Raw genomic sequence first — 14,016 nt, forward strand, 5'->3', positions numbered from 1 at the left:
TGTGTGTGTGTGTGTGTGTGTGTGTGTGTGTGTGTGTGTGTGTGTGTAGGAATGAATATCACTGAGATCCCTGGTCTAGAAGAAGAAGAGTTGAGAAAGATAAGAGGAAGGAGTCAGTGAGGGGAAGAAGGAGAAAGAGGACGACAAGGGAAAAGAAGAGACTCAGAGAAGGAAGACTCAGACCAGTGACATGGACTAGCCTTTGTAGGCATAGCTCAATCTATTGCTGACTGTAAAGATTTTGCTTGACATTCCTCTTTAGAACAACTGATTTTTGTCCATCTGGCTATGTAGATTCGTCCCACACTGTCTGAAGTGAGGTGAGTGGTTAAGATGGCCTCACCTGAGAAGCATTCTGGATTGATTCCAATAGGCTTTTGAAGTTCAATGTTGAGGAGCTTGGGTCCCATTGCCTTTCAGACATGATCATATATGTTCTTGGATATCCTGGGATAGCTCTATGAGATATAGAAAGGGTAAAACTTGTTTCTTTCCTGCTAGAGCTCTCTGGTTCCCATTTCTAAGACTCTCACTCCCAGAGGCAGCATGGCATAATGGAAAGAACATCAGGCTTCAAGTCAGAAAATCTGGGTACAATTCCTGTCTCGTCACTTGTTAGTTGTGCGATCTTAGAAAAATCATGCCTCAGTTTCCTCATCTGTCAAATGGAGATAATATCTGTATTTTTACCCCCCTTATAGGACTATTGTGGAGACCAAATGAGGAACTGGTAAGTAAAAGTGATCTGTAATGGTAAAGTATTGTTTAAACGTTCTATCCTAACCATCCCTTTCACATGCACTGGAGGGAGATAGGCAAGTCTAAATATGAAACATGGATCCTAAATCCCAAATTCTATATCCATTCTTACTAAAGAGTCTGGGAAAGCCTTATTGGACCTTTCTCATGTCCCCTTAACAAGACAAGATTTCTTTGACAAGGCAGTCTGAAGCAGTTACATGGCATACTGGACAAAGTGCCGGACCTGGAGTTGGGAAGATTCATTGTTCTGAGTTCAAATCTGGCCTCAGACATTTTACTAGCTGTGTGACCCTGGGCACTTAAGAAGTCACTTAACTGGGCAGCTAGGTGGTGCAGTGAATAAAGCACTGGCTCCAAGTCAGGAAGACCTGAGTTCAAATCCAGCCTCAGACATTTAACACTTACTAGCTGTATGACCTTAGGCAAGTCACTTAACCCCAATTGCCCTGCCCTCCCCCCAAAAAAGAAAAAAAAAGAAGTCACTAACTTCTGTTTGCCTTCGTTTTCTTATCTATAAAGTGGGAATAATAATAGCACCTACCTCCTAGAGTTGTTGTAAAGATCAAATGAGATCAAAATTATAAAGCACTTAACATAGTTCCTGACACATAGTAGGTACTTAATAAATGTTCGCTTCCTTCCTTCCTAAAATCCTTGTTAATACAGTACAGGTAAGTTTTGGGGATCTTTATTCTAACTTTCATCTGAATTACTAAGTCAGGTCATTAGAACATAGCTACTACATGCCTTCAGAATTCTAGGGTTAATTCTAGAGGGACTTGTCTTTTTTATTATTTTAACATATAATATTTTATTTTCCCCCAATTACATGTTAAAAGAATTTTTTTAATATTTGGGTCAAAAATATCATACCCAGTAAAGTTAAGTATAATCCTGAATTTTAAAAAATTAACATTTAATGAATTGCCAGGATTTCAGGATTTTATTGCAAAAAGACCTGAAATCAATAGAAAAATTTGACATATAAGATTCAAAAGAAATAAAAGGTAAACATCAAATACCAATTATAAAGGACTCAATAAGTTCAGCCTGTTTACTTTTTTATACAGGGAAATGTAATTATATGTCTAAGATTGTTATTAGTAATTGTGTAATTCTAAAGAAATACTGACATAAGGCTAACTACAATGAGATACTAAAAAGTAAACCATCTAGGAAAAGGTAAAAAGAATAATTTTCTTATACAATTGAGGTGCAAGAAAAACTGACACAAATGAATTAGATGGAGGATAGGGCTGGTTGTTCTGGAACCCCACTCTCATTGGGAATGGTTAAAGAGGGAACAATACATATACATCTAGAAGGGCATAAAAGTCTTCTAAATTCAGAAAGAAATAAAAGACTAAAGGGATAGGACAGAGGGAGAAGATAAGGGAGAGATCTTTGGTGGGAGAGTAGGTTAAGTAAGAGGAGGGCAAGATAGTGGGCTGAAATAAAGTAGAGGAGTCAGGAGGAATAGGAAATTGGAGAGACACATAAACATAAAATAAAGCTCAGGAGTAGAATTAATTAGGAGGAAAAACAAGGGTAGTAATCATGATCTCAGAAAAAGTTAAAGCAAACATAGATTTAATCAAAAGAGGAAAAAAAGGGAAACCACACTATATGTTAGCCATATTAATCAATATTGTTTTAGACTATTTAAAATAACCAGACAATATAAGGTTGGAATATTGCTGTGGTATAGGAAACAATGAGTTGGTGGGGACTTAGAAAAATGTGGAAAGACTTGGACCTATTAAGGAAGATGTTATCCACCCTCAGAGAAACAGAGGACAAACAAGTAAGTATAGTTTTACATAGAGGCATATGAATGTATATATCTGTATATGAATATAATTATAGATAACTAAGCATATGTACAAGTATATATAGGTATGTGTATATGTATGTATATATAGTTTGTGTGTATAAATATATGTATGTGTATATGCATTATACATGTATGTATGAGTATATGTATATGTACTAAAAAGTAACCTAGACAAGTAATTAATAACAACACTAAACATATTTACACCAAATGGTGTAGCATCTAAATTCTTAAAGGAAAAGCTAAATGAATACAAGGAGAAACACAGAGTAAAATTATAATAGTAGGAAACCCCAACTTGCCCCCTTTCAGACCTAGATATAACCAAAAAATAAACAAGAAATTAAAGACTCAAATAGAATATGAGAACAGTGAGATATGACAGACCTCTAGAAAACATAGAATGTGAATAGAAAAGAGTACTCCTATTTCTCAGCCATGCATGGCATCTTCACAAAAAAAGTTTCCCAGATACCAATTCTGTAGTTGGCCAATAACATATTAATTTAATATTCATCTTCAAAAGGATCATATTACTAAAAAATTATTGACTAAGGCTAACTTTGCCAGTAAGAGTATAATTCAGACATGCTTGAGGCAATTCAAGTCTAATATCTATTGCTGCCACTATCTGGAATACACTAAGGAGAGCTCACTTTGATGGATCAAAGAAGCATTAAAATGATCTAAATGAATAAATTTGACAGTCTGATGTGATGGAAAAAACAAAGGACTTAGAGTCTAAAGACTTTTGATTAACTCCCAGGTTTTCCCAGTACTTGCTGGGTGAACTTTGGTATCTCACTTTTCTCCTTTTTCCTCATATGCAAAATATGGGGATTGGACCAGATGAAAACTAAAGTCTTGGTGGACCCTGAAATTTTCTAAGCTTGCATTTAAATATATATATATATATATGTATGTATGTATGTGTATATGTATATGTATGTATGGCTGTCATGAAGATAAAATGAAAAGATATACTGTATGTGATGCTTTATAACTACAAAACATCATATAAATGTTAGCTAATATTATTCTTTTATATGTATCAGCTTAAATTTTTGGTCCAGACCTGTGATATTAGTAACAGGAAATTCTTGACTTAGAAACTGCTTCCAATACAGATCAACAACTCCTCTATAATGTATAGAAAAAAGCTAATAATAGAAAGTAACTTGGTAAACTGAGGTTTAAGTGACTTCCTCATAATCCCTACCTAGGGTATGTCATGAACCTGAGTCTTCTTAACTCCAAAACCAGGCCTTCATCAAGTATGCCACAGTGTTCCACATAGAACAATGCTGATGTATAGTTATGTAGTGTTTTACGGTTACAAAGCATTGTAACATGCATTCAGTTTGATCTTCATGATGTCCCTGTACATAGGTAGGTAATGTGTGTGTAGTATGCATATGTGTGTGCTGGGTGTACATGGGCATATATACATATGTGTCTGTATATATATATGTGGGTAAAACATGGGTACTATGCATAAGTGCTTTGTGTGGGTACATGTATATACATACGTGTGTGTTTGTGAGACAGTGCCATATTTTGTATTTAGTCCTATATGTGTGTGTAACACTTAAATTCTCAGTACTGCTGTAAAGATAAGAGACTCAAGGAGACACCATACCAAAGTCCATCAGTCAACAAACATTTACTGAGCTCATACTGCGTCAAAGGCATGGTGCTCAGCACTAGGGCTGCAAAGAAAAGGCAAAAAGACTGTCCCTCCACTTAAAGAACTCACAGTCTAATAGTGGAGACAACATGCAGAATAATATGTACAAACTAGCTGTATACAGGATAAACTGGAGATAAATAACAGAGGTATGGCGCCAGAAGGAAGAGGGATCAGGAAACACTTCCTGTAGAAAGGAGGATTTTTGCTGGGAAGCAAGTGAGGGAAGCCAGGAAGCAGAAACAAGGAGAGAGAGAATTCCAGGCATGAGAGACAGCCAGGGCTCAGCAGTGGGTATCATCTTTTGAACTTGGAATTCTGGGACCCTGTTTCTTTGTCTTTTTTTTTTATTATTAATGTTAATACTCACTACCTTGGCTTCCACCACCTGAATGATTCTTATGCCTCCTCCAAGTTTCTCCTCACCTTTAATACATATAAAAGAACAGTATTATCTCATATCTATAAAGTTTTTTATAGTATACATAATATATGCTATATATAATATATACTATAAAAATATATATATATTGTAGTTATAAAGTATTGTCCCATACAGTATGTCATCTCATTTGATCTTCATGTCAGCCCTGTAGATATAGAAATGCAGGCCCAGGGTTTAGGGTACCTGGTCTCTGCCAATGGCTCCAATCCCAAATGATGGCATACTCTCAGTTGCAGGGATGGACCCCTGGACTCCAGTACCTTTTAGACACTAGCAATCAAATTAGGAAATCCTTCAAAATGCCTTGCAAGGAATAGTCATAATATGCAAAAGCAGCTTACTCCCTCAATACAAGGGAGGCATAATCTCCTTCCCCTTTGCATCACCTCAGTCTCTGGGGAGGGGAAGGGGATTAGGGGCATAGTTTAGCTCAACTCCTACATGGTTTAGTCACAGTTTCAAACCTAAATCCCCGCCCCCTCAGGCTTGAATCCCAGGTACCAGAGCTTCTCAGGGCTTCACTAGTCAGCTAACTGGCTCAACTAGTCTGCCTGGAATTCTGGCTCCAAGGTCACCATGGCTTGACCTTGCAGTCTCTAGGGGATCACCTCAGGCCCCTGAAGCTGAGAAAAACAAATAACACAGAACAGAAACACACACACACACACACACACACACACACACACACACACACACATTTCCTGGCCAAGTTGAAAGAGAGTGGGTGAACTGTGTTCTTCACTCTCTGTTCAAAATAGGAAGTACTCTTTTAGAAATACATACATACACTCTCAGACCTATCTCATCAGAACCACTAAGAGTAAGTTTATCTGTCCAGGGTCAGTCAATCAGCCCTCTCTGCTCTTTCCATAAACTAATGTTTTCCAAATGGTAGAAGTATGACATTGTCAAATGACAGAAGAGGTGTTATAACCAGTTTTACAAAGTGGTTTGATGGTAATAACTGCATATTGTAGTCTTCACAAATGAAATAAAATTATTTTCTTCACCTCTCCCTCAAAATCTCTCCTGAAATGACATTGTTCATGAAAGACTGATCCTGGGTCCCTAGAGTGAAATGCTAAGTGTGAAACTCACCTACATTTGTGGAGAAAAAAGCAGGGACTTCCAGCCATAGATGTGTATCTGAGCTGAAGCCTGCCCAGGCCCCCTACACCTACACCATCAAAACCCCCAAATTCTCACCAGGCTAAAAAATGATCAAGAAATACAATGAGAACAATACAATGATCTAAGACAATTCTGAAGGACTTATGATGAAAGATACTATCCACTTTCAGAGAAAGAACTGAAGAGTCTGAATACAGATCAAAACATTAAAAAATCTGCTTTGCTTTCTTTATTTTTCTCATTGGGTTTCTTGTTGGGTCTTTTGGTTTGTTTGTTTCTTGGTCTGTGTTTCCTTTCATGACTAATATGGCTCTGGAGGAGAGAGTAAGGCAGCTCTGCCTCATTTAAATCCAATTCATTCTCAAGCCTTTGGTCCTCTTCAAGAATGAAGGACAAATAACAAACAACATGAAAATATGTTTTGCATGACTGCACATGTATAATTTGCTTGCCTTCTCAATGAGGTGGGAGGAAAAGGGGGGAAGGAAAAAAATTGAAACTCAAATTAAAAAAAAAAAAGGATGTTAGGGGCAAGTAGGTGGCACAGTGAATAGAGCACTAGCACAGGAGTCGAGAGGACTTGAGTTCAAATCTGACCTCAGACACTTGACACGTGCTAGCTGTGTGACCTTGGGCAAGTCACTTAACTCCAATTGCTCTACCTTCCCCCTCCAAAAAAAGAAAAAAATAAATAAACATAGTCCACAAGGGATCTCTATCTGGAGGTAGGTGGAAAGAGTAGAATATTCCCTTGAGAAAACTTCAGGGCTGAGAGAAAGCCCCAGAATGGGGGCCCTTGAAAGCTCTGGAGAATCAGTGGTGATTAATACCAGCATGAAAGGAACCAGCATGAGGAGGGCGCAGACTAGGACACCCCAGAGCTCTGAGGTCCCCAGTACAGTCCCAAGATGTCACAGAAGATCCAATACTCTGAGCCTCAGTGACCCAGGGGAATAGCCCTAGGAGGAAGAGGTCAACATAGGAGCCTGGGAGGGTCAGTCACCCCACTCAAAAGTACAGCAAGGGATAGAATACAAAATCTCAAGTTATGAACTAAAGTTAGATAAATAAATCAAAGAAGATACCAACTTCTATAAAAATTATTGTCGCTCTGGAGATACCCATCTCAACACATATTTCCCAATCAAGGTTCTTTTGCTATTATCTACCTATTACCATGACTCTCTTCTTTCTTCAAAGAGTTCATTGCCTGGCTCAGTCTTTCTCATGCTAGAGAATTTCAACATATGTATTAATATTGCCCCAAACACCCAAACTCCCCAGTTCCTCAACTAACTTTCTATGACCTACTTCTCAGGCACCCACATCAGCTACATACAGAGATAGTCATCCCCTTGGTCTTGTCATCAACCACAAATGTTCTACTTGTGTTCGTGAACTCCAAAATTCCCTTACCTGATCATAATTATTCCACCTTTCCCTCTGCCTTTCAGCTCCTAATTCTATTCTTTTTTATCACTTTGACTTCTAGTATCTCCAGTCCTTTCCCAGGCTATTACCCCAGGGACTGGCTTCACTCTCCACTCTTTCCCATATTGACCCCTTGGTGAACCAATTCAACTCTATGATTTCTTCTTCTTTCCAAACCCTTGCCCCCTTGTCTTATCATCAATCTTGTCCTACCAAGCTTTAGCTTTATAATATTTCCATCATCCATTATCTTTACTCTTATTCGCATGTTACTGAATAAAGCTGGGGAAAAATATCAAGAAATTGTTTTGACTGAATCCATTACAAATTTATAACATGATCTCACCTTGCTGCCTTCCCTTCCTTTCTTTTCCCTCTCTTCTTAACTCCCTACAATCTGACTTCCCATCTCAAAAATGCTCTCTCCAAAGTTACCAAAGACTTTCTTTATCGCCAGATCTAATGGCCTTTTCTCAATCCTCATCCTTTATTTCTCTTTAGCTTTTAACACTGTCAATCACCCTCTTTTCCTTGATAGTTCCTTCTCTCTAGGTCTCCATGACACAGGTTTCTTGGTTCTCCTCCTATCTGTATCACCTCTCCTTCTTAATTTCCTTTGTTGAATATTTATTTAAGTCATGTCTACTACCTGGACCCTCTTCTCTTCTCCCTCCATATTATTTTGCTTGGTGATCTCATCTACTTCCATGGACTGATTCAATTATCATCTCTATGACAATGATTCTCATATCTACTTAGCCCTATCTTCTCTCCCAGTCTTCTCCAACTCCCTGTTAGGTATCTGAAACTGAATGTCCCATAGACATCTTAAACTTAATATGTTCAAAGTTTAACTAATTATCTTTCAAAAAAAATCCTCCCATCTTCCTAACTTCCCAATCACTTCTGAAGGCATAACCGTAGGCTCACAACCTAAATGCCATCTTTGACTTATCACTTTCTCACTCCCACCTCCCCACCCCCCATCACATCTAATTTGTTGCCAAGTCCTATAGATTGTACCTGAACATTTCTTGTATGTACTCCCTTCTCTCCTCAGACATTGCCACAACCCTGAAGTGACCTCCATTACCTCACGCCTGAACCACTACATTAGTCTACTTGTTGGTATCTTCCCACTCCAATATCAGTTGTTAAACTGATCTTCCTAAAGCTCAGGTCTCACCATGATACCATGTCAATAAATTCCAATGGTTCCCTATTACTTTCAGGATCAAACAGATTACTAGAATATCCTCTGTTTGGTAAAGTTTTTCCTAAACAGGAGACTGTTTTTGTCGTGCTTTGTTTTTTACTTCCTTTGTATATTTAGTGCTTAGCACAGTGCCTGGAATATAGTGAGTACTTAATAAATGATTATTGACTGACAATGACCAAAAACCTAGCCCAGAAAGAGAAAGTAACTACATAATGACAGCAAGCAGAGACTGAAAGGAAAAAATTAATTTCCCACTACTAATACAGGAATACATAGAAAAAAAGATGACATTTTAAAATGAAATAAAAATTTTGGAGGAAAGAATTTAAAGGATAATAAGTAGTTTAGGAGAGAAAATAGTAATATTTAACCAAATAACAGACTCCTTAAAAACTATAATAGATCAAACAGAAATCAATAGCCCCATGAGACAGCAAGAAATATTAAAATAAAATCAAATAACTAAAAAAAAAAAAAGAAAATGTAAGCTATCTGATATTTTTTTAAAAACAGACCTGGAAAACAGGACAAGGAGAGTAATTTAAGAATCATTGGACTATCTGAAAATCATAATTTTTTTAAAAACCTGAGCACTAATATTTCAAAAACATCATAAGTGAAAATTGTCAAGATCTCACAGAACTGGAAGATAAGATGAAGATAGAAAGAATTCAGCAGTCACTGCTTAGGGAGGGAGAAACACCCAAAAGGAAAAGTTCCAGGAATGTCACAGCCAAAATCCAGAGCTCCCACATCAAAGAAAAAATACTGCAAGTATCTTAAAAAAAAAAAAAAGGTAATTCAAGTGCCAAGGAACCACAGTCAGAATGAAAGAGAACCTGGGAGTTTCTATTATCACTAAGGGGAGATCTTGAATATTCCAAAAGGCACAAGATGTAGGCTTACAAGAAAGAATAATTTAACCAGCAAAGCTAAATATAATCCTGCAAGAAGAAAAAAAAATCGATCTTTAATATTACTTCAGCGGACTTTCAAGCATTCCTGATAAAAAGACCAGAGCTGAATAGGTACTTTTTTGAAATTCAAACATGAGTAAAGGGAAATGTAGAAAGGCAAATTTCTTTGAGCAACGAGAAGAGGTTGTATAATGATACTGTACTGGGAAAAAGAAACAAGTATCCCTTCAGCAGTGGTGTGCTTGTAAATGTTTAACAACCAGATCTGTGCAGGTTGGTGGGGAAGGGAGGGCAGAGACACACACACAACTTATTTTTTTTTAGTTTAATCTGTATTATTAGCATTTTATCTATCATTTTCTTAAGCCTAGACAATCAAAATACTATATCAAGTCCTGATTTGTACTGTTTGCTGATTTCTAATGTATAAATGCTCATACTGAAAATTTAACAATCAGTTCTCCAGAGCCAGCTCAAACTGGCTCTGGCACACCTCTGCTCTTCAGAACCTTACTGGATACCCAAAATGTCCCTTCAAAACCTTAACAGGTACTCAAAGGATATTGAAGTAACTAAATAAAATAAACAAAGGACCTAAGGTGGTACTGTTCTATGAATTATAAAATGGGGGGTGGAAAGCAGCAAGAAAGACTACACTAGTAGAAAAAAGAATGGGGTGGAACTTACTACTACTCATAATCAAAGTACATGAAACAAAGCTTAGGTGAACAAGCATGGAAGAAAGGAAAGAGAAGAGAATGTATTAAATGAACCCCACTGTTATTTGAAATGGACAAAGAGAATTAATACACACATGGAGTTTGGTATAGAAAACACTGAACTCAACCAGGAATCCAATAGAGGGAAAGAATGGTGTAGAAAGGGAGAGCTAAAAGAAAGGATAATGCCAGGGTGAAACTAATCACACACAAAGCCAAATTCCTAATCCTGAAGGGATTAACAAGGGGAAAGAAGCAAAATCTGGAATCTTGGAGTGGGGTACCAACAGTTGGAGAATGTTTGAACTGTGGTATGTGAATGTAATGAAACATTGTTCTATTAAGAAATGACAAAAGAGATTATAAATATCAGATCACTAAGAAGCATAAACTGATGTAAAATGAAACAAGCAGGTTAAGTGGAACAATGTACACAAGGGCCACAATGATGTAAAGCAAAACAACTTGGAAAAAAGCAAGAACTCTCATCAGTATAACCCCCAGCCACAAGTGTCTCCAGAAAACCTATTATTAGGAAGATGTTTCCCACTTCCTGACTGAGAGGTGAGGGATCCAACATACATTTCCGGACACAACCACTGTGTGGTTCCATTTTACTTGACTACGCTTATTTGTCATAAGGTCTTTTTATTTTCTTTCAAATCTTTAGTTGTAAGGGTGAGATTGAGAAGGGAAAGAGGGGTTAGTAACATACATGTTTGTGTATTGAAATTACATTTTAGTGTGTGTATATATATATATACATACACACTGAAATATAATTTTTAAATATGGAGAAAAGAGACCAGAAGGAAATTTAGAATGAAACATTGTCTAATTGGAGAGCTTGAAAATGATGTGTGGAATTTATTATATAATTTTTTAAATAAAAAGTAAATGGTAAGAAAAGGAGATTCATAGCTTTATACACAGTTCTTTTTTGTGTTCTGCTACATATATGGAAATTCTCTTTTCAGTAAGTTCAAAATTTAAAAACAAAATTAATATAAAATGAATACCAAACATTTTTATTTATTAATGGAAACTAGTATCTTTAACGAAGGTAAACCAGCATACTTATAACACAAAATTATTATCCTTGTCAACAGAAATATAAACCAAAATCTGGTCAATTAATTTGCTATTTGTTCTTTTCTGCTACTATTAGCCATGACAACATATCCATTAATATAGACACACATTCCTGTACACGTACACATATTTGTGTACCAACAAGAAAGTATGTCTCTGATCCAATGGAAAGTATACTGGAAAGATTGCCGGATCTGGAATAAGAGGATCTGGGTTTGATCTGATGCTTCCTATCTGCATGATCTCAGGCAAATCACAACTTTGTTGGGCCTCAACTTCCTCCTTTATAAGTTGAAGGAGAAAGACTGTGACCTCCTTTTATTTTTTGTTTTCCCTAAACCCAGGGAGATGATTCTCTGAAAGAGAGACACTAGAAAAGCAGTTTCTAATGATCTTGGCACAGAGGCAGCTAGTTGGTTTGGAGAATAGAGCACCAGGCCTGGAGTCAGGAAGACCTGAGTTCAAACTCAATCTTAGATGCTTACTATCTAGGTGACCCTAGGTCACTTAAACTCTGTCTCAGTTTCCTCAACTATAAGAAGGGAATAGTAATAGCATTTATCTCCCAAGGGTGTTGTGACGATCAAATGAGATGTTTGTAAAGTACTTAGCTTTAGCACTTGGCACAAACTAGGTGCTTCCTTCCCCTCTAGCATCTCAAAAACAACCAGGCAGAAGTCCTATGTTATAGAACTGTGTATTGCAATGTCTTCTTTTTGGTTCCTTTTTTCCTTCTTCTGTCCTTATCATTTGGTCTTCTGAGAGAGATGGAGAAATAGCCAGGGGTGACCTGGTACCAAAGAAAGAGAAAAGAACTCCAGGACAAGAGACACCTTGAAGCCACAGGCCCCTGAGAACAAGGTGACCAGAAAGCCCAGCCAGCCAGGGAAGACTCCATCACTGGTATAGATAAAAACTGGAAGAGATTTGGAATGCAGAGACTACTAATTATTGTAAATTCTGTTGGGTCTAAGAGCTGGGTAAGCTGGATTTCATTGTCATCCGTGATTCTAAGAGAGGGAATGCACATCCTTCCCCTTACTGCTTTTCCATAAGTCTTAAGAGTGTGTGGTCAGAATTTTCTCAGGAATTCAAGGGATTGTGGAACTGAATGTTGTAAACTAAAAGTAAGTAAATAAATTTAATTTAAAAAAAAAGAATTTCCTTGGCATATTTGGGAGGGAAATGAGAGCAGGACTAGGAAATGGTCAGAGGCAGATATGTTTGGTCTAATTCTTTTTCACTTTATCTTGAGTACAATAAATTATGTAATCACAGCCCGCTAAAGTAAAGAGAGAAAGTTGGAAACCATCATAGGGTTAAGAATCTTTCCTGCATAGACAGATTTCATTTTTTAATATTTTCAGCAATATTCCATTTCATCCTTTAAATTAATGCTTGGAACTTATCAAAAAACCTGTTTTGGAATCAAAGCAGCTTAGTTACTTAGCATCTGCTCCTAATCTATCTGGCAGTAGGGTAACAGCCTGTAGGCTTAGGGCCCTCTGGTGGTCCGTAGAAGTACTGCTGCCTCCAAGAAAAGCTCTGTATTATCCATGTACCAGAAAAAAATAATCGAAGGGAAGTGGGACTTATGGCTCAAAAGCAGAACACCACCTGGTGGACAATTTAAATATTGCACTTCCTCACTGAATGATTTTTTTTTTTAACACAGTAGTGTTATCTTTTTGTAAACTTAAGGAAAACAGCCCTTGAGCCACATAACCAAAGGACTTCGTATGGTGGGGAAATCACACTAATATGGTTTCTGTAGAGGTTCAATAAATGATAATACAGATATGCTAATTTATCAGAGCCAATACCATATTGTTTACAAATCCATTGATAGGTACATAACCCAGACCCTCAGACAACTAATCAGCAGTCCTACTAAATCTAGACTCACCTCCACTTTAGATTTTTCCCTCCCTGTGTCTAGTGGGTCTCTTTTCTTTTCTTAACAGCACCAGGATTGGCAAGGACCTAGAGAAGGGGGAGAGGTGCAGTTCATCTGCCTCTGGCCAACTTGACTCCTTGGAACATTGTACTGTGGTCATGAGATTGTTGTTTCTTAGCAACCAGTTCCAGAATATTATAAACAGATTCTAAATTAGTCACCCTAGTCTTTGCTCCAGGACCCAAGGTAGATTGTGTCACCTGTAAAGAAGCAATCTTTCCTAAAACCTTCCTTAACCTCACCACATCCTGTTTTAAAATGTGTATAAAATATATCCTACAGAAAACATTTAAAGAAAAAGTGTATTTGACTATAAACAGTGTCCACTCACTTTGATTCAGTTGCTTTGGGAAACCTTGTTGTTAGACCCACCACAGGGCCCTACTGAGTTACAACTCACTTAAATTCAATTTGGCATTATATAATAATAGGGAGGTGCCCTGTCATACTGGAGAGAATGCTGAATTTAGCATCGGGAGATATGACTGAATCTAACTCTGAAAGAACAGGACCCAGGAATGATGATAACCAGCAGTAGAAAAAAAACAGAGAGCTGCTCAGTTCTTTTTATTGGTTTTGTTTTCTCTACTAAGGAGAATGACCTTTAGACTGGAAATAACAGAACAAAAGGATAATGAAAGAGCACCTAGCTGTTCTTAATGAATTCAAGTTGATGTGAACACCCCTTGGATAGTGAAAGGCAAATATGTCATTGTCAGCGATAGCTAAAAGATCATGGAAAATAGGAAAGGTACCTCAGGACTGGAGAAAGGGGATTCTGATTTTTTTTAAGGGACAAGAGAAGGGTCTGTAAACTACAGG

The 14,016-nt window shown here is 37.3% G+C and overlaps 1 protein-coding gene across 1 annotated transcript in view; it reads right to left on the bottom strand.

Annotated features, from left to right (window-relative positions):
- LOC138165827 (maestro heat-like repeat-containing protein family member 1) overlaps positions 1 to 436 on the bottom strand; it is a 79,910-nt gene extending 79,474 nt beyond the window's left edge. Inside the window, exon 1 of the mRNA XM_069094175.1 lies at positions 344 to 436. Within this exon, the coding sequence (XP_068950276.1) occupies positions 344 to 430 (87 nt within the window). The 5' untranslated portion in view covers positions 431 to 436. The remainder of the gene's footprint in view (positions 1 to 343) is intronic.
- Positions 437 to 14,016: the final 13,580 nt, after the last annotated feature.

This window comes from Petaurus breviceps, unplaced genomic scaffold (genome assembly GCF_028583685.1).
Source record: "Petaurus breviceps papuanus isolate PSGF00001 unplaced genomic scaffold, PetGlider_PUasm1.0 216, whole genome shotgun sequence".
Lineage (NCBI taxonomy): Eukaryota > Metazoa > Chordata > Mammalia > Diprotodontia > Petauridae > Petaurus > Petaurus breviceps.